Raw genomic sequence first — 21363 nt, forward strand, 5'->3', positions numbered from 1 at the left:
GGCTTGGGCCTGGAGACCAGCTGGTTTATACTTCCTCTTTCTCCGCTCCAGAGTCTATTGAGGCGGAGGTTGCTGAGAGGGAGCCATGGGGAAGGAGCAGCCGCAGCAACGGTGGGGCTGCGTGGCGCTCTGGCTGGCTTCGGCGCTGGTGGCGGGTAAGGAAGGCTCCGCAGTCGCTGGAATGGCCGCCGCCATTAGGGATTCCTCCTGGACATGAATGTAGGACGCGTCCTGGGAAAGGAGGACGCCTGGCCACCCTGGAGGACGAAGGGCTTGGGTTTCCAGGTGTTGGGATGCCTTTGCCTCTGGGCTTAGGGGTTTCACAGGGGCTCGTAAGCTTCCCTCTGGAATCTCGGTCTCCCATCCAAGTCCTAGCCAGGGCTGGCCCTGCTTAGCTTCTCTATCTCTAGGCCCCCAATGGGCCCCTCGCCTTTCTCGCTCCGTTTATTCTGGACTCCAGCCCCCAGCAGCCCTCAGTAAGGAGCCATGGGACTTGGAAGCCCACATTTGTGGTTTCGGTTTGTATTTATAATGTGTTATTATGATCATATAATTCATTTATATTCTGCCACCTTTCCCCGAGGGAATCAAGGCGGATTACAACACTATATATATATATATATATATTTCTCTTTATTAGTATTAATCTACATGCAATAACATAAGAAAACATTTACATAATCTTCCACACACATATAGCTATGGTATATATCACAGTAGATATCCATTCTTTACTGCCTTATCTAAATCTATTTCATATCAGACCATTTTATATTGATTAGACCGGTAATTTTTTTTTAAAACCCACATGAAATTGTTATTAATATCTCCATCCTTCTTCAGTGAAAGAACTTGGTAGATTAACAGCATTAATAAACAAACAAAATATAAGTTATAGTTCAACTTGTAACTGTTTTAACTCTTAATTGTTTTCAAAATTTTTATATTTATGTATTTTGATATTGTTACATTTTATTACTACTACTACTACGTTTTATTTACAAAGCGCCGTAAATTTGCACATCGCTGTACCTAGAATGGATAAAATAGATAAGAATAATGAAACCTGCCAGTGGCGTACAATCTAAAAATGACTGATGCATATAACAGTAGATAGTAATATAAGATAATAAAATAAACAAACAACAGGTTAAAAACATGGGGAACCGCAGCAGGTATTTAGGCCAGATCAGATATGTGTGTTGTGTGCCTTTAAGCCCTTTCCGAGTTGTGGCGACCCTGTCACAGGGTTTTCTTGGCAAGGTTTATTCAGAGCTTGCCATTGCCATCCCCTGAGGCTGAGAGAGTGTGACTTGCCGAAGGTCACCCATTGGGTTTCATGAGTGAGCATGGACCCTGCTCTCCTGAGTCATAGTTCCAAAACACACTTCGGAAATAATACGGTTTGAGACCGCTTTAACTGCCCTGACTTAGTGCTAAGGAATCCTGGGAACTGTAGTTTATTGTGGCACCAGAGCTCTCTGACAGAGAATGCTAAATGTCTCACAGAACTACAGTTCCTAGGATTCCCTAGCATTGGTCCAGAGCAGTTAAAGTGGTTTCAAACTGGATTATTTCTGCAGTGTGTTTTGGGCCATAGTCCAATGCTCAGACCACCACACAACTCTTGCTCTCTAATAGGTTTGGTAACTCAAGGAAGGAAGAGACTTTGGGGATATAATGAAATGCGAGGGAGCATCCCCCACTTCTGACATGTGTTCAGATTGTGAGAGAGCTGTGAATAGGAAAGGGCTTCTTTTCTCCCTGATGCACCATTTTCCTCTTGTGATCAGAGTAGTCTTCAAAAGAGCTAACCTTGAGAAGAATTGCCAAGGTTCCTGGATATTTTGTACAGTCGGCCCTCCTTGTCCACGGACCCAAGCACCCACAGTTTGAAAATATTCAAAAATATATATAAATTCTAAAAAGAAAACCTTGATTTTACCATGTTATATAAGGGACATCATTTTGCTGTCCATTGTATTTAATGGGACTTGAGCATCCATGGATTTTGGTATCCACAGGGGTCCTGGAACTAAACTCCAGCAAATACCAAGGGCCCACTGTATTAGTCTGCTGCAGCAGAAACAGCCCAAGTCTTACGACCCCTTCATGGACGACTACTTTTATTTGACGTAAGATTTTGTGGACATGCAAATTAAATATAGCATTGGAATGTTACTTAGAAAGCTGTGACAGGTATGGTTTACAATGGACCTGGGTACAATGGAGAGTTTATTTTCCCATATCCGTTAACTGTTAATCATATTCTCTCTGCCTCATCCACTGTATTGCTCGTACTACTGTATGATCATAGAATCATAGAGTTGGAAGAGACCCCAAGGGCCATCCAGTCCAACCCCTGCCATGCAGGAACTCACTATCAAAGCACACACACACACACCCGAAAGAAGGCCATCCAGCCATTCATCACTGTCAAATAGCCCTTACTCTCAGGAAGTTCCGCCTAATGTTTAGGTGGAATCTCTTTTCCTGGAGCTTGCTTCCATTGTTCTGGGTCCTATTCTCTGGAGCAGCAGAAAACAAGCTTGCTCCCTCCTCAATATGACATCCCTTCAAATATTTAAACAGGGCTATCATATCACCTCTTAACCTTCTATTCTCCAGGTCAAACATACCCAGCTCACTAAGTCTCTCCTCATAGAGCATAGTTTCCAGACCCTTCTCCATTTTCGACACCCTTCTCTGGACACACTAATATTAAAAATACTAAAAATGATAGCTTAAATTTCTGACCAGCCAATTTGGTGCAACAATTAGATGTTGTTACATTGCAGCTATCTGTGATAGTCTCTTGTGGGGTTTCCAAGCAAAACAGCTACCAAAAGCCCAAATTTCTCTTGAAATTCTGCCTCCCCCTCCTTGCTTTTTTGTGTTATGTGTATTTGCGAGTGGTCTTTCCCCCAGCCCTCATGGGGCAATAATTCCATCTTCTGGTGGAAAGGCAGAACATAAAGTATGTAAAGGGTAACTGCTATCTTTCTTGCATCAGTTTCTGCATGATTTTAACTTTAAAATGTCGGGTTATTATTCTCATCAGACTGTATTACAGTCTCCTTGTTGCATATGAAGGCAGGCAGAATGAAACCTTTGCCACTTCCCTTTACACAGCAGAACTTAGTCTTTTAGTCATAACTCCATGGGTTTTTTCTCCCAAATAGTTCTGCTATTTGTACTTGTATGTTGCCAGTTCTGATCTTGGCTAATCTCCAGAAATCCAACTGTTTTGTGTGAGATGGGGATTGTTCACAATACCTCATGACTTGATGCTCTTTTTTTGTGTTTTTGGAATAAACCAAGAGTTGCTGTTCAGTTCCTCTTCAAACAGCATATGTTTGGTTATTCCCAGTTCAGATTAACCTGCATCTTCAGGAAATATTCAGTAAAAGAGCTAGTGTGGTTTGAGTGTTGGACTATGACTCTGGAGACCATGGTTTGAATCCTAATTTGGTTGTGGAAACCACTGGGTGACTTTGGTCAAGACACACTGTTAGCCTCAGAATAACACAAAGTCAACCCCCCTCTGAACAGATCTTGCCAAGAAAACCTCAAGATACAGTCACCATGAGTTGGAAACGACTTGATGGCACACAACAACACAGCAATTCAATAAATCACTTTATTCACTACTTCTTGCTGCACTGGGTATTATAAATGTTTAGACAGATTGATTTCATTGTTACTTAAGAGCAGGCTTGTAGAAAGCACCTGATTATCATTTGACCATGATTTAGAAGTCTTTCCCTCATGCACTTTTCAATCTTGCTATTAAAAAGAAGGGATAAGAGCTTCCCTTGCTTCAGATAAGAAGCCAGTATAAGTAAGGTCCAAAACACACTGCAGAAATAATCCAGTTTGAGACTGCTTTAACTGCCCTGGCTCAATGCTAGGGAATTCTGGGAACTTCTGTGAGTCATTTAGCGTTCTCTGTCAGAGAGCTCTGGTGCCACAACAAACTACAATTCCCAGGATTCCCTAGCACTGAGCCAAGGCAATTAAAGCAGTCTCAAACTGGATTATTTCTACAGTGTGTTTTGGGCCTAAAATGGCAACTGCTTTGAACTCTTATTTCTTGAAAAAATTGTCCCTCCAGATGTAGTAGAAGGCAGTGCCATTTACTTGTTTCATTTAATCTGTATGGGTTTGTCTCAGGTTTAGTGATGAGAAATCAGAGTAGCCTTGGAGTTTCCCCTATGGTGCACTGTGTTCATGAACTTCCATTGTTGACTTGCAAGGAATTGTTTTGAGAGAGGTAAAAGGAAAAAGGGTGGTGATGGTGACATAATGGTTCCGTTTAAAGGGCTGTCACAGAGAGGCGGGTGAAGGTTTGTTCTGCTGCCCCAGTGGATAGGACCAGGTCTAATGGATTTACATTGCTGGAGGGTAGAGTTTAGTAGCACATTAGAAGGAATGTCTTGAGACTAATTTGGTAGTGGAAGTGGTGGTGTCTCTTTCTCTGAACATCTTCGAAAAGGGGCTGGATAGTTATCTGGTGGGAATGCTTTAACTGGAACAAGGGTTTAGACCCAATGGCTTCTGGGACCCCTTCCAACTCTGATTCTATATGTATGTGATTTGAGTATACTGCAGAATGTACTGAGAGCTGCACATAGTAGTAGATTCTGCCGTTTTAAGATTCTAGCAATCACAATTTGTATTCCTGAAAATCTTGATTTTTGTCTTAACAAAACAAATGTCTTATCCTTACACTTTTGCTGCATATCCAAAACTATGCATAACATGCAGATGTAAATATGTTTTGTTTTGTTTTTTTGCATGGGGGACACATCTACTGTGTTTTCTCTTGTCCTTTTGTCAGCTAGTCACATTTGTCTAGTGACCTCACATGATTATTTTGCTCCTTCTCAAAATTATATAAAACCTTAAATGTAAAATCAAGGTTAATCCTTAAAAAGAACAAGTCTGTGCTAAGCACAAAATTTATGCCAATCAATTTACTTTATTTTAATAAAGAATATATAACTCTAGCACAAACATGCATGAAGTCATGAGTGTGTGTATTCTAAAGTCTAAAAAAGTGAAAGATTTGAAAAATCCATCGTGGCAAGAGACTACAAAACTGGAAATTTAGAGATTTTTCCGGAGAATGGCTGGAAAAAAATAGTTGCACAGTTCAGTGGGTGTTCATCGTGACTGAATCACCACAAGTTCGTGCTGTTCATACTGCAAGATAGGGAAGAGGGAGTCTTAGTTTCAAGTACAATACGTAAATTCAGATATTTGAGTTCATAGCTGCGTGGGTAACACAACAAAAACAAACAGAAATGCTCACTCCAAAGTAATAAATACTGTACTTCCCAGATTTTTTTCCTGAAAGGAAAATTCTCTCTCTCTCTTTAAAGAATCTTAAAGTTCAGTATAATATTGAAGAACTGTATTTTCCTTGAAAATTGTCAAGTTTAAAAATCCTCTTGAGACTAATAGTCAACTGTTAATGAGGTTGATTAGTAATAGCTTTTCCAGTCTTAAAATAGGAGAAAGGAAGTGTCTGTAAGAAAAGACTGTAGGATTTTTAACCTGCAAACCTTGAATCACTATTTTGTCCTACACTGACATGGTTTGGCAGGTAGACAGTGTTTACCAATACATTTCTGTTAGTGTAAACTAGTTTTATTGGCTGGCACATGTTTACTGTCAATACCCATTGTGTTTACACATAACTTTGAATGCAGGTTAAAACTGACTCCAAGGTTAAAAGAGTCAGAATAACTGAATGAAAATAATGTAGTAGAAGAATGATAGCTGCTGGAGGTTTTTGTCTGTTCCTAGTATACTTGATTGTGAATACAAGGGTAAGAATTAACTCGGTGTGTGTGTGTGTATCAGTATACATTGTAATTGCACAAGTTATAACAACACTATCCAAGTAAATAGAATAAACAGACCTGTTGTAAGACAATAATGTGCATGGTCTAGGAGTTGGGATTTCCATGATTAATATTTCTTTTGTGGAGCTTATTCTATAAGTGGAGTTACATGGCAAGTTTATATATTCTTTATGAATAGTGTTGTCATAACTTGTGCATTTACACTGTGGTTTAGCCCTCATATTCATTATCAGTTACATAGTGGAGTGGATTCTGGTGTTTTGTCTTTTATAGTTCCTAGTCACACTGCCTGGTTTTAGTGGTGCTCTGTTGTATCTCAAGAGTGCATAGATTAGGATTAAATAACTGGAGGCCTTGAGACTGATGTAGGCCCACTAAGTGGTGTAATTTAGCCCAACAGATGTTAATTCACCATCCATAAAGAGCTGCCTTACTCTGGGCCCATCCATGTTTCTATTCTCTGTTCTGCCTGCTAGGGGTTCTTCAGGATCTTGGGGAATGAGCTTTTTCAGCCCTGAGATCCTTGTTACTGGAGACATAAGGAACTGAGCCTGAAACCTGCATTTAAATGTAACTTCTGAGCTATGGACCTTCTCCTCTAGTAGCATCTGGTAACAAGGCACTTTAAAGGGTTGGGATTGGGTGCTGACCCATTAGCTGTCACTTCTCAAAGTGAAGAAATAACCAATCTGGCACTGCCTGTTTTAGGGCAGAAAAAAGGGAGAGACTTTCTTTTGACTTCACCTACTGTGTATGTGTAACATTTGTGTATACTGTTTATGAGCTGAAATTCTCTATATATAGTCAGCCCTCCATATCTGTAGATTCAACCATCTACAGTTTGAAAATATTTTTTAAAAATCCCCCAAAACAAACCTTGATTTTACCATTTTGTATAAGGGATACCATTTTGCTATGCCATTGTATATAATGGGACTTGGGCATCTATGGATATTGGTATCCATGGGGGTCTTGGAACCAGATCTCAGCAGATACCAAGGGCCTACTGTAGATGTATGTTATACCATGGTAGAATAGACTCCCCCATTTCAAGCTTTGGGTAGAAGCCCTCCCTTCAGCCACCATCTTGAGGGAGAGAGAGGCAGGCTAGCTCCACCAGGCCTGCCTGGAAGAAGACAAGCCCTCCCTTCTTCCACCATCTTGAGGGGGGGAGAGGCAGGCTAGCTCCAAGAAGCCAAGTCCTCCCTCCAGTCCCTCTGCCTTGGTTCAGGCCTCGGAGTCAGAGAAGACTGCTTGGACCTCATCCCCTTCCCCACCACCTCTCCCTTCTCCTTTTGTGTCGTATCTTTTTAGATTATAAGCCGGAGGGCAGGGAACCGTCTAATTAAAAAGATTGTATGTACAGCGCTGTGTAAATTTACAGCACTTTATTTATAAAGGTTAATAATAATAATAATAAGAAGAAGAAGAAGAAGAAGAAGAAGTACACTTCCTAGCACTCCTCTCTGTGTATTTCAGACAGAAGTCCTGCAGATACAAACTAAGCACAGCAGGCAAAGTAGTTACTGTGTGCCTTCAAGCTGTTTCTGACTTATGACAACCCTATTATGGGGTTTTCTTGGGCAAGATTTGTTAGAAGAGATTTGCCCTTACCTTCCTCTGAGGCTGAGAAAATGGGATTTGCCCAAGGTTACCCAGTGAGTTTCATGGCCAAGCTGGGAATTGAACCCTGGTGTCCAAAGTTGTAGTCCATCACTCAAACTACTCTTCCACACTGGTTCTCCAAAAAATTAGTAAGAGGAATGTTTTAAAATTATTGTTGTTTTTTTTTAAAAAAAAGTTTTACATAAATATGGCCATTTCACTCAAGCTGGTGCCCTTCAGATATATTCATCTAGATTACTTGTTTGGTGATTCTGGGGCTATACTGCAGCTGACACATCTGGAGAGCATTTTGTTGGAGAAGGCTGATAGAGAGGAACAGGCAAGATTGGGTTAACCAGTTAGACTAAACAGAAGTAACAATACACTTTCAGTTTCTAAACTTCAGCTTTCTGTCCCCACTGTTGGTTCACACATTACATGATTACTTTACACTTGGTGACCTGCAAATGAATGTATGAACTAGCTCAAGTAGTGTTACAGTCATCAAGTGAAGATCATAGTTATACCAGTAATAGCTTTACCAGCATGGAGGTGGCTTAAGATCTAGCTGTCCTTGAAACACAGGCAGATTTGCTCAAGGTTACCCAGTGGGTTTCCATGGTCAAATGGGAATTTGAACCTGTGTCTCGAGTCCACAGTGTTCTGTGCAAAACAGCATTCTGTGCAATCATGCTGGCCACATGATCACAGAGTAGTCTCTGGCAATGCTGGTTCTTCGCTTAGTAATGGAGATGAGCCCTGCCCCCTATGGTCAGACACAACAACCTTGTCAACAAGGAATACAGTACCTTTACCTTTTACTCAAGCTCTAGTCCAACACTCAAATGACTACACTGGCTGACCAACAGGCAAAAACCAGACTCTAAATCCAATGACTAGACCAAACTATTGTTGACCCATTGCATCAGTTTCTGAATGGTAAATCAATATGCAAATCTTCTTAATTGCTAGTTGGAACTAGTGATATAGGCCATGGGCTACAACTTTCTTGTTGTAGATATGTTTTTCTTCTATTTATAGAGCACTATTTCTTTTTATAATTCAGAAATGGTATCTATATTTGTTGTCAGAAGTGATACGGCCTATTTTGCTACCTCATCTCTGCTGCATATATACCTATTTGTTTTCCTGTTTCAGGTATTTCTGCTAATGAATTCAGTGTGTTAAGATCTCCTGAGTCAGTTATTTTCCGTGAAGGAAGTTGGCCAATACCCGGAGAGCGGATTCCAGATGTGGCAGCATTATCCATGGGTTTCTCTATTGAGGATGTATGTAACCAGTGGGTCTCTTAAGTCACAGTACTGATCACCTTTTTTTGAAAATCCCTCTAGGACTAGCCTCTGTTGGCACTCTGTTTTGGGATTTTCAGGCAAACCATGGCATGATTTTATTCTGATTTTTTCTTAAGTCGAGTGTATTTACACAAATGGTGACATTACAGATAATACTGCATTACTTCAATAATATGCATGTTGCTTTTCATCTATAAGTATTCAAAATAGCATGCTCTTTTCATAAGATAATAAACATCTTCCCTATGTTCCCATCATAGATCAAAAATGCCTTTTTATTTGAGTATATGTAGTTTTATCTTTCTTTTTAAAGGAAACTAATTCTTCCCCTCCCCCGAATTGTGAACTATTACAGGATCTCTCTTGGCCTGGACTAGCAGTAGGGGATCTCTTCCGGCGTCCTCGAGCGACAGTTTTAGTGACCGTGACAGGGTTGGACAAATTAACACTGCCTAAGAGTGGCATCTCCTACCCGGTTGAGAATGTAAGTACTGTCATGTTTTAAATTCCATTATCTGCTCCAGGGGCCAAAACCTTTGTATAGGAAAATGGAAGTTTTCTAATTTTTGCTTACACTTTGCATATGTGAGCTCTGAATCTGTACACATACATGAAATGCAAGGCACTGATTCACTTTTAACAATTTTTTTAGAGTGCAGTGTGATGTTTCTGTTCATTCTTAAGATCAGTACTGTGAAGGAGAATGCATTGAATTTTCCTTTCTGTAGCACCAACTATAAGAGTCCATAAGGGCTTTTCCTCAGTCTAACCTGATTGTAAGGTATCTTCTATTTTCTCTATTTCTTTGCTTTTGAGGAGGCTCTATATTCATATAGGTCCTCATTCTGTTCTTCCTACTGAATACATAGACACATACATAGATAACATGAAGAGCCAGTATAACGAACAGAAAATTCCCCCATTACCTGTCCAATTTGTCTTTTTGTTCTGTGACAAATTATGTCTGTTCTGGAACTAGAGGGAGAGTTGGGTGGGCACATGGGAAGTGTACATGGACCTTGGGTGTACCCTAATGGCTTTTTGCATTCAAGGATGATACAGTAATTACTTTTTATCAAGTTTATGGGAAACAGCAATTAATAAATAATAAAATTTATTTGTATCCCGCTTCTCCAAAAAGATCAAAGTGGCTAACAGGAAAGCATCCATAAAGTACAATAAACATATAATAAATGTCTCATTGCTCATTGTATCCCAAACCCTCCCAACCTTCCCACCCACAATAAAATACAATTAAATTATTAGCAATTGTTAAAACAGTTAGTAAAAGCAGGGCAGAGGCAGCGGGCAGTTAATAAATAATAAGTTAAATTGACAGGGATGTTGGAATGTTAAGCTGGGAAGGCCTGCCAGAAGAGATATATCTTGATTGCCTTTTTAAAGCTTTCAAGACAGGTGATATATTGGATCTCCTCTGGCAGGCTAGTCCATAACTTGGGAGCGATTAAAGAAAGATTAAATCGAGGCTGTCATACTTTGAACACATCATGAGAAGGCAGGATTTATTAGAAAAGACAATGCTAGGAAAGCTGGAGGGCAGTAGAAAGAGAGGTAGTTCACACACAACATGGATAGACTCAATCAAGGAAACCATAGACCTGAGCCTGCAGGGCATTAGCAGAATGGTTGAGGACAAAGTGGGTTGGAAGCATCTCAGCTGGGATCAACCCAAAGGCAACTGGCAATAACACCATTGTTGGATGGGGTCATTTATTGTGTATTTATTGAAAACTTCTACAAAATGCTAGCACAAGATGAGAGAAAAGGAAAAGCTAAGAAATCTAAAATTAAACCCAAATATTAATACGGTATACAATAAACCAGAGTGCCAGCACAATGTAGGGCTTGAGTGCTGGATCAGGTCTCTTGGAGAACAGGCTCAGCCATGGAAACCAATTGGGCAAGTCACACAGCCTCAGAGAAAGCCCCTTCTAAACAAATCTTTATATGAAACCCAGAGACAGATTAGAATTCCCATAAACTGGAAATGATTTGAAAGCACACAACAGCAAATACAATAAATCAAAAAGAATAAACTGTATTTGGGTAGTGTAAGCTAAAGTACAGGTATATGAGTCAATGCAGTATCATTCTTTATCTGCATATCGTGAAAGATGTTGGTTGTTTCTCTAACTCTGATAGCATTATATAGAACTTTAATATGAGATAGATTAGACTGCAGAAGACTTGACCAGTTACCTGACTCAGAAAAATGGGAAACTGCCTTATGCTATCAACTGCCCACGTTTGAAAGTAACACTTGGAGGCTCCTGATCACTAGATTACACGCAACTGATGTCTGCTGCAAAAGATTGAAGATTTATGTTGTTTATATTGTTTGTGTCATGCAACTGCTCTTTTGTTTTGTATCAGTTCTAGAATTAAAAAAATTATGCAGTAAAACTTCTACACAGGCAAATACTGTGAAGTTACTATTTTGTACTGTTTCATAAATTTGAGCCAGAATTTTTAGTAGCATTTTTTTTAATTGTCCTAGGCGGTTCCTTTCAGTCTGGATGGTGTTGCAAATGCAATTCATACCTTGTTTTCTGAGGAAACCCCCGTAGTTGTACAGCTAGCTCCCAGTGAAGAGGTAAGTGCCAATTCCGTTGTTTAAAACAGAAAACACTGAAATCATGTATTGGTAATAAGCATCATGGTCCTCATGGGCACCAGTGCGCCCAGCAATGCAACTTCCTGGGCAGACAAGATATCCTACTTATATTTAAACAATACAGAGGAAAAAGGAGGATATGCTAGAAGGTGATCCTGAAAGAACAGGAAAATCTGCTCAAGTGAGAAGATTTGTGTCTGTGTGTGTTTATATGTTTTGAGAAACAAGATAGAATTGAAATTTCAGAATTTCATGTTTGTATTTTGGTGCACAGATCTCACCTGCAGAATTTATTCATATTTGAGGGCAACCTACTTCTGTTCTAACATTGTTGCAAAAATGAGTTTAACTGCAACTGTTTTGTGAGTGCTCTACTGACATGGAAGCCATTTTGTAATGAAACCCTTCATACTGGTTCAAAATTCTAAATGTGCCTCCCAGCCCCCAAATGTAGGAGGCAATGTAGCTCACATGCAATACATGCTTTCAAGCAGAGTTTGTGTAAAATGTTTTATGTTAGAAAATAGTTGCTTGTTCAGCAAATATGTCATAGGAAAGTAACCTAGTATTAATTCATTCTCATAATATGCAATGATGGTTGTTTCAGAGGGTATACATGGTTGGAAAGGCAAATTCCGTATTTGAGGATCTTTCTGTCACGCTCCGGCAGCTTCGGAATAGATTATTCCAAGAGAATTCCATTCTTTCTTCCCTTCCCCTCAGCTCACTGAGCCGAAACAGTGAGGTAAGTGAAGATTAGACAAATTATTAAAGTTATTCCCTCCTCCTTAAATTATTCCCTCCTCCTTAAATAAAGATGTTCTTGCTTACGTTTGTGCATATTTTTGCTCAAGAAGTGATTCTAGAGTGTTCCTGTGTAGAGTCTCACTGAAATTTTAGCTGGTTATGTATTTATTATACAAGGGAAGGTACTGATCTACAAAATGCATTGATGCTGTTCATCATTGGTTTAATGATAAGATTTGACCATAGATGAGATCCATTTGTGAGCCCTTTGTACAGTAAGCAAATAGTCAGTAAACAGAAGTGTTTTGAGTGAGTTCCCCGCTTGCCATCTCTGCTAATAATATAATGTCAATGTTAGCTTTGAGAGTCTTCGGTGTAGCTGAGCTGCTTACTCAGTTCCTGTTCAAAATTACTTAAGATCATTCTTTCCTTAGGTTGATCTCCTCTTCCTATCAGAATTACAAGTTTTGCATGATATCACAAGCTTGGTAAGCACAGACTCTGTAAACAAGTATTTCATTCTACTCTGCAGTTGGCTGCTAATGGTCTGTTGGCAGAAACTGGACAAAAGGTGGTTGCCATTTGGCCCCAGGCACAGGGGTAGCAGCCATATGTAATTTTCTGGTCATGTAACTCTCTTCCGCTCATTTGATGCCAGCTGGCTGCTTTGAAATGAAAAGGAGTGGGGGAAAAACATGTGTGATTGCTAGCTGGTTAAGCAATGATTTTTGTAAATGACTGAGGGAACAAGACAGAAGAATGATCCTGGCCAATGATCATTTACACTAAGGTGGCAGAAAAAGTTGTTTGTAAATTGAAAGCACCTGCATTTTTGTCATCCTTTTAAAAAAAAATTCCCTGTCATCTCCCAAGCTCTCCAGGCACAAACATTTAGCCAAAGATCATTCGCCGGATCTATATTCTCTAGAGCTCTCTGGTTTGGAAGAAATTGGTAAGCGTTATGGAGAGGATTCACAGCAGTTCAAGGATGCTTCTCAGATTCTTGCAGACTCTCTACAAAAGGTACCATGAGCAGAGATCTTGTTAAATAATTGAATGCCAAATTTGCTAGCTCACATAAAGGGAACATTTAGTAACAATATGGTACAGTGTTTCTTGTCTTCAGAGTTACGTAATGCAACAGTGATGGATATTTCAAATTAATTGTTGGATGGCTAGAATTGATGGCCAAATCAGTCAGTTGTCCTAGTCATTATTAATAATGCAGTGGTTAGTCAGGACACTTAGAAGAGAAACAAATAGTGATTTGTTGCTATTGTTGGGAAACTATACAGATAAAATGATACTGGATATGCAAATCAGCTATTCCTTACAAATTAAATGTAGTCATAAATGGTTTGAATAACCTTCTCTTTGCAAAAATCTGCCCTTCTTGTGAGCTGTTGACTACAGCATGACTTCATAAAATGTTCATATCCTATATCAAAACTCTGGCAGTTCTTGAATGCTAAAATGTTATAACTGAGTTCTGTGAAATTATTTTTTATCCTAATTTAAGGATGCTAGTGATTTCTCTGGCCTTGCACACATTATTATTGGACTGTGATTAAAGAAATATGCAGGAAGTACAAAATGTGAGATGGTAGACTTTGTGATTCTTCAAAGGCTAGTACTATAGTCATGAAACAAAATGCCTGAAAATATTTCCACTAAAAATTTATGAGATAACTTTCAAATAATTAGCTTGGGGCATTTAAAAAAAAATACTGGTTTTGACTAGTATTTATCATTCTACCTTTAAACAACTGGCTTTGTTCTCAAAGATAAAACCAAATACCATGAGAAGCTGTGCTGCTTACTGTTGTTACAATTCAAATTGTACATCTTTCACCCTTGGAGGTCCAATTCATGCCAACATTGGCCTCATTTTAGCACAAAATTATAACCTAACTGTTCATACAAACTTATAGATCGTGGGTTTTATCTTCTATTTGCAAGTTGTCTTTATTGACTATACTACGTTGAGACCCCCAGATACAGGACAGGATAAAAATAATGTAGTACACTCTGTTTTCTGAGTTTCAATTGTGTTCAGTTTGCAGATGAGATGTACAGCCTATATGGTGGGAATGCAGTAGTAGAGGTGGTGACGGTGAAGACGTTTGACACTCCCTTTGTGAGGAAGTCACGGTCCATCCTGCAGTCAACTTCACAGGTTGTACAAGCTCTCACTAGACATATCATGTAAACCTAGTATCTTGACCCTAAATATTTTGAAATCTTGTGAATTTCAGTGGAAGTCACTTAGAATTCATTCTGTCAAGTGATAACTTTCCTACACTGTGCTTTGTTCTTTTCTCAGCTGCCCAGTGCACTAAGAAGTGTTTGACTGGGGGGTGGGGGGGGAGGGGATATTCTAGTATTAAATGAATATGGAGTCCAAATGAGCTGCTTATCCATAACTAAGGGCTTCATCAGTAATGCCATGAATCAAATACATACCACATGTCTATTATATGGGATACCAGACTGCTTTAGAGGTAGATGATGCACTTGCTCTATAACTTTTTTCTCAAGGGGATTTCAAATATGGAGGGAAAGAGCCAGCTGCTCTCTAAACATTCTGATAAAAAATTAGGAAAGAACTCGTGTCAGCATCAAATTAAAGCCTAGCTATTTGTACAAACTTTTGAGGCTTATGGTCTTGATTCTGGTCTAGATTGTGGGTTTTATCTTCTAGATTGTTTTTTGTTTAATGCCTTTTTCTGCCTGAAGACTGGAATTACGTTTTGACAAAAAAACTTAGATGTTAGAATACTAATGAACTGTGTATACATTACAAGCTGTCACTTTTCTTCATTATTCAATTATTTGTTGGGATATTTACATATGTTCATTTCTTTATTCTTCCTTTATTAAGAATACTATTTCTCTTTGTTACAGAGCAAGTCTGAAAATCCATATAACCTAGGATATTCATACAACTTCAACTATGCCGTTGTCTTCAACATAGTGTTCTGGATCATGATAGGCCTTGCAATCGCTGTGATTGTTATCTCCTACAATCTCTGGAATATGGATCCAGGCTATGACAGCATCATTTATAGGATGACCAACCAAAAGATTAGGATGGATTGAGCTTCAGATTCAAGCCTGAAATGAGTGAGGCTTCTTCCAGTGACTTGGTGTGGTTCAGTATAGACTATCTAACAGTACAACTATTTCTGTGAAGTGTATCCCCTTGTGTTTCCCTTAAGGGTATATTTAAAAATTTAGCAGTGTATGAAATCATGAGTAAATGTTTATTGACTGTATGTGTAAATGATTCCATTCTGTGGCTGTGCAATATTCCTTGAATTTTAGAGTTGCTCTTGTGTGTTGTGTGTAACCATGTGAAACAAATGCACTGAAAATACACTAGCAGTTTGCTTTGTGTTAAATTCTTTACACTGGAAACCTAGGATTTTTTCTTGAAACTGTTGTAGACCATCAGTTACAAAGGAGTTTTTCATGTAAATATTTCAAGTTCCTGTTTGTAGGGATTTATCTCTCCTTATGCTGAACCTTCTGTATATTCTCCCTTAATTAAATCTGTTCTGTTAAAATACAATATGGGTGTAACCTTGTGAGATACCCTACAACAGAGTGGGCAAATTCTCGGGGACCTGGGAACCATTTTTGCCATCTCTGGGACTTTGGAGGGTCTGTCCCTTCAGTTCCTCCTAAATACAGTATATCATATTGTGCATCCCTAGAAGCCTCTATGGCTGTGATTTTTCATTTTAGTTTTGTGTGATCTTCCCCTACTGTTCCCATAGTCAAATCACATTGGAATATATAGGAAGTGACTGGCTGGCTTCTGTAGGTGTGATTTGCTGTTTTGGGAGTGTTTTTTTCTTCAAGGTGTTAGTGAATGCTGGGGTGCATTTAATCCCTCACTCCCATCCTGTGACTTTTATTCATAATAAATGTTTTGCCTAAAATTTCTGTGCAGACATGATCTGGAGCAAGAGAAAAATACATACTGGTATATCAGGATCTTCAGTGTGAAAAAAGAGGATATTGTCATTACATGTCACTGGATTGTACCAATAACAATAGCTGAATGAATACTGAGTTCCGTTCAAGTTTCCATCTTTTAAAAAACTGGTCCATGATCACACTGTAAACTGAGATGGCACATGGCCTTCTCTAATCATTGGCAAATCTATGTACCGGTATATAACAGCTACAAGGTTCAGCTTTCACCATATATTGCAGAAACTGCTAATAGGTACTGCTATAGTCTTGTAAATGGTAGGTATGTGCTCAACAAGCATAATGTGGATCAGACTTTATTGCCACAAGGAGGCTTTTCAAGTCTGCAATAGTAGCACTGAAAATGGTGTAAACAGGCCTTGAATTTTAAAAAAGTCCCATTCACTTTAAAGTGTAGAAACAGTGAGAGATTGGGGTTGAGGAGAGAATCTAACAAATATTCAGGCTTCTGAAGGTGTGAGTGGCTGTTCATGTATTTAGCACAGTGGACCAGTAAACAAGTTTCTATTATATTGCTTAACTTTATGTAGTTGGAGTTTTTGCACTAAGCTTGTGATTGGGCTTACTTTTTCTAGATAAGGTGGTCTACTACATTAGTAAGCAGCCTAAACATGCAGCCAGGACAGATAAGGAACATAGACATCACTCCTGATATATATTGCAACAACAGGTACTACTATGTTGCCAAAATAAAATTTTCGTGCAGTATCAGTTAAAGCATAGCAAGAGGTATGTTAATTGTACATTAACTATTTACTCTGATAGTTAAATAGTAAAATTCCCATATATATTTATAAATATACTGAAAATACTTGAATCCCTGTGGGAAAAAACTTTTCATCTCTAGCAATAGTTTAAATGTTTTCCCCCCTCTTTTTATTATCCAGCATCTTTACATGTAGATTTAGGTAATGCCTTGCAGTCTTAAAAACCAAACAAACCTCAATTACACACACTAGTTAGTGAATGCATTGGGGAATATAGGAAACTTAAAATGTGTTGAAGATACTGAAGACATGTAGATCAAGATCAAGATCAATTATTTATAATCTTAAAACTAACAACTGATGTTCCTGAGTTCCTAATTGAAACTAGCCTAGTAATATGTTTTAGGCATGATTTAACCTAGAGTTAAGCACACCTAAGCCCATTTATTTTAATCAGTTATATTCTTTGTGTACAAACTGTTGAGTACTGATAAAATATTCAGTGCTTTGACTCTGAAGCTGGTTTCTATAGATTATGGAGCTGGTATCTAGATTAGGCAACAGTTTTTCCTGTATCAACATAAGGTCTTGGATAGGCTCTAAGGAAGAGGAAGTTAGTTTAAGTCCCACTGAAATAAATGGCCCAAATGCTTTATCATTAACCTATTCCGTGAACTCTGAATGTGGTTGACCTTTTTAGATTATGGCCTTGTTGATGGAGACTTTGGAAATTTCAGTATAAAAGATTGTACTGCGATAGCTGATAGAGGAACAGATTTGATTTGACACCATCTTGGCTGCCTTGTTGAACTAAACAGCAAATGTACAATAAATGAAACAAAATCTTACTAAATTAGGTGGCATTGTACAGTTTTAATATCAAAGTTGACAATTCATTTTACTTATCCTGATGAATAAGTAAACTAAAGTGATTGAATTTTAAACCCAATTCTGAAATTCCAGTCCATACTTTGCTTTCTAAATCTTAGCCCTTTAGCTATCCTAACAGAATATTTTAAAATGTTTCTCACTGTCTGCCTCACCAAATGAACATGCATGCATTATAGGAAGATTGTCTTCTAATTTTTGTTGAATAATGTTTGACATTACCAAGAAAATGTATGTCTAACCAATAAATACATCGAAAAACTTTGCTTTTTCTTCCCATTGCCATGCCCAAGCAACATAGGGATTTATTTCCAGCACTAATATGGTATTATCTCACAGCGCAAACAGAACTGAAAACTAAGAAAAATCATGCTAAGTTACACAAACAAGACAGCATATAGCACAAGGGGTCTGGCATTTTTTTAAAAAAATGTAATGACTGATCCAGCATGGTTTGAGTGTTGGACTATGACTCTGGAGACCAGAGTTAAAAAGAGACCTCTAGTCTTAAATGTTTCTCTTCATGACATGCCTGGTGTTTTCACAGCAGCCATTCTTCATACCATACGTTTCATTTTTTGTAAAGGACAATCTGAAACAAAAATATAGATACATCAATACCAGATATGTTTCTTATTCAGGCCTACATATAGGGATGAATGTGAAGAAAAGAAATGATCTTTTAAGTTCTACACTTACAGCTCATTGAGTTTCAGTGGAATATTAAGTATAGCTGGATTAGTTACATTTACAATTTGTGGGAACAAAAAGAATCCAGACTGATAATCTCATTTTAGCTGTACAAAAAATTAAAATGTGAAGCTTTGAAGTACACAGGAAGCAGGGCACTGCTGAACACCATGACGCTGCATTTGTGTTGAAGTTTCCAACACTGATATGACTGAGTGAGCATACCAACCAACTGTTTAGGAACTAAGGTCCAAAACACATTGCAGAAATAATCCAGTTTGAGACCACTTTAACTGCCCTGGCTCAGTGCTAGGAAATTCTGAGAACTAGTTTTGTGAGACAGCCTTCTCTATCAGAAAGCTCTACTGCCACAATATGCTATATTTCTCAAGATTCCCAGTCACTGAGTTGGGACAGTTAAAGCGGTCTCAAACAGGAGTATTTCTGCAGTGTGTTTTGGACCTCAGTTTGTAATCTAGTTTCCCTAGAGGAAGGGAAAAATTAGTCTGTCTTTAAAAGCCTCATACAACACTGTTGCATAAAGAGAGTAGGGGAATGGAACCCGAGCAAGGAGTCTGAAAGAGAGGTAACAAAGACAGTGAGCTAAAGAAATATAAGTTGCCAATGATGTTGTAGGACACTGGTTCCCAAATTGGTCTTCCAGGTGTTTTGGAATTCAACTCCCACAAGCCCCAGCCAGCTTGGCCAACAGGAATATTGGGATCTGAAATCCAAAACATCTGCGTGACCAAAGTTTGTTAGTCACTGCTTTAGGGAAAAGGTTGCTGCCATTCATTATGGGGCTTATGTCTACATACATTGACACATCTGTGGGAAATAAAACTTTCAACATTTGTATTCATGACGAGCTGCTGACTGGGCCAAAAACGAAAAAGGGTTGAACCATTCTATAGTCATTTATAAAAGGTATTGAATCAACATACAAAGAACAGAGTGCATTAGACCCTAATCTAGACCCAGACTCTAGTTCTGTTGTTATCCACACATAAGAGAACAATGAGCCTGGGTTTCCCCTTCGTGTGAGTGTTGTCCATGTTACTAGCAAACCTGATCATATGAAGGCACTACACAATTAGGGAGAAAATCTCCTGCTCAGACTTGTTGCTCTCCATGTGAATAAAATAATGAAACTGGAGTGCAGGTAGTACATTTCCCTCTGCAAGTTGATTAAACACACAAGTGAATAGTGCTATAGAGTTACAGACTCCAGACTGGGGTAGAGAACCTCGGAGGCAAAACCCAGCCCCCAGAGGTTCCTCAGAAGGTCCCATCCCCTTTTGCATGAGTTGGAGTGCTTTACCAGCTGTTGTGCAGACATTTCCCCACTCTAAAAGGCTGAAATGGCTCTCCTAAGGCTTAGTTACTGGCAGCAGGAACGTTAATAATGATAAAAAAATATATACACTGGCATTTTTTGTCTCACCCACAATTTGAATTTGGCACCTTAGAACATTCCTAAAATTACATTTCAGCTGAAAGAGTTTCCACACCCTCAGTCTAGATTCTGTAGCCAAAAAATCTTAAGGAAACAAGCAGACACAAAGCAGGTCTGTGCATAATTTGCATGTTTATGCAAACTAACCAGGCAAATTTTGTTTTCATTATGCTTTCTGTATGGCAGCATTCATATCTGAAATCTACTCAAATGCTATAATGTTATGCAGCTTGTCAGAAAAAATGAAACCTCTTTAATTTTAAGCATATGCACTTGCCTTCATCTTTTTTCTCTTCATAATTCACTTCTTCTGTCTCTTTTACCAATTGCTGTTGGCTGTATAATTTTTGTACTAAGTCTTCTAAGTTCTGCATTTCTGCCTGCAAACTTCTCTGAAGATCATGATTATTGTGTATGAAATCCTTTACAGCTTGTATTCTGTTTAAATCCTTAAAAGAAAAAAATACATTGAAAGTTTTCAAAAGTACAATGAATATTTTAAAAGTTACATACTTGGTTTCATTTTATTTTCTCCAAAAATGTTAGGAAATACTAATGTCTTACATGTAGTATTTGAAACAAATTAGGTTGAGAGACTTGTCTATTACAGCCCAGCGAGCTTCATAAAAGAACTGGGATGTAAGCCTGGACTTCCAACCTCCAGCACTAAGGCTCAATCCTGGGGTTTATAGTTTGTTGTGGCACTAGAACCCTCTGACAGAGAAGGTTAAATACAAATCCCAAGCAGGAAAGTGAGCTGACATCTTTTCTCACTTGCTCAGGAGCTGCGCCAGTCCCTCTGGGGCATCCTTTGGGGTGTCACTCAGTGTGGTCTGAACCCCTCGCAACCCCCCCCCCCCCATTGACTCTCTGGGAATACATACAGTGCCTCTCTTTGCTCAGAGATTTTGTTCTCCAAAACAGCAAGTCAAACTTCACAAGTCTGGGAAAGGTGTGTGTGTTAATTTGCTATTTAAATATAATTCCCCCTGAACCTCTTTTAAGCCTGACAAGACCATCATTTTAAATAAATCAGAAGGATCTAACCCTCTTTCTTATAAAGGTCTTTTAAAACCTAGAACTGACCTCAAGGGATTATCTTTCAATGTCAAATTGCATATCCAAGAGGCTTGGGGAGGGGGGGGGGGCAAGAAAAGGGACATAGGGGAGTGGAGGTGTCAGATAAGGCAACACTGGTTCCTGGATCCTCAAAGGTTGCCCATCCTTGATCTGGGCCCACCTATTCTTCTTTGTTGCTGTGACTCCCTTCCTGAGGAGGAAGCCAAGGCAGCAGAAGAGGAGGAAGGGCAAGTGCAACCCTCTTGGCTTTGTCTCTGCCTGGCTCCCTCCTCATGAGGAAGCTATGTGGCGGTGAGAGAAGGGTGAGCCCGGCCCTCCTGACTTTGGCCCAATGTACAGTAGTGTCATGGCCAGCCAAGATGAGCTCGAGGAG

At 39.0% G+C, this 21363-nt stretch overlaps 2 protein-coding genes across 2 annotated transcripts in view; one reads left to right on the top strand and one right to left on the bottom strand.

The window, feature by feature from the left end:
• Positions 1 to 18074, top strand: LOC149319507 (renin receptor-like). The gene is made up of 9 exons (XM_089511851.1): positions 1 to 155; positions 8634 to 8764; positions 9144 to 9272; positions 11307 to 11402; positions 12031 to 12168; positions 12605 to 12658; positions 13044 to 13193; positions 14227 to 14346; positions 15075 to 18074. The coding sequence occupies exons 1-9, from the start codon at positions 86 to 88 to the stop codon at positions 15267 to 15269; spliced, it is 1083 nt and encodes a 360-aa protein (XP_089367977.1). The 5' UTR covers positions 1 to 85; the 3' UTR covers positions 15270 to 18074.
• CUNHXorf38 (chromosome unknown CXorf38 homolog) overlaps positions 17735 to 21363 on the bottom strand; it is a 14285-nt gene continuing 10656 nt past the window's right edge. Inside the window, exons 6-7 of the mRNA XM_089511852.1 lie at positions 20188 to 20359; positions 17735 to 18356 (exon numbers count right to left, since the gene is read on the bottom strand). Of these exons, the coding sequence (XP_089367978.1) occupies positions 18322 to 18356; positions 20188 to 20359 (207 nt within the window). The 3' untranslated portion in view covers positions 17735 to 18321. The remainder of the gene's footprint in view (positions 18357 to 20187; positions 20360 to 21363) is intronic.

The sequence above is a fragment of the Sceloporus occidentalis genome, unplaced genomic scaffold, assembly GCF_023333645.1.
Source record: "Sceloporus occidentalis isolate IW3139 unplaced genomic scaffold, rSceOcc1.0.p SCAF_2, whole genome shotgun sequence".
NCBI classification, from domain to species: Eukaryota; Metazoa; Chordata; class Lepidosauria; order Squamata; family Phrynosomatidae; genus Sceloporus; species Sceloporus occidentalis.

Coding starts and splice junctions, on each gene's coding strand:
- LOC149319507 (XM_089511851.1), top strand. CDS start 86: ATGGGGAAGGAGCAGCCGCAGCAACGGTGGGGCTGCGTGGCGCTCTGG. Junction 8,765..9,143: donor TGGGTTTCTCTATTGAGGAT/GTATGTAACCAG, acceptor GAACTATTACAG/GATCTCTCTTGGCCTGGACT. Junction 11,403..12,030: donor AGCTAGCTCCCAGTGAAGAG/GTAAGTGCCAAT, acceptor TGGTTGTTTCAG/AGGGTATACATGGTTGGAAA.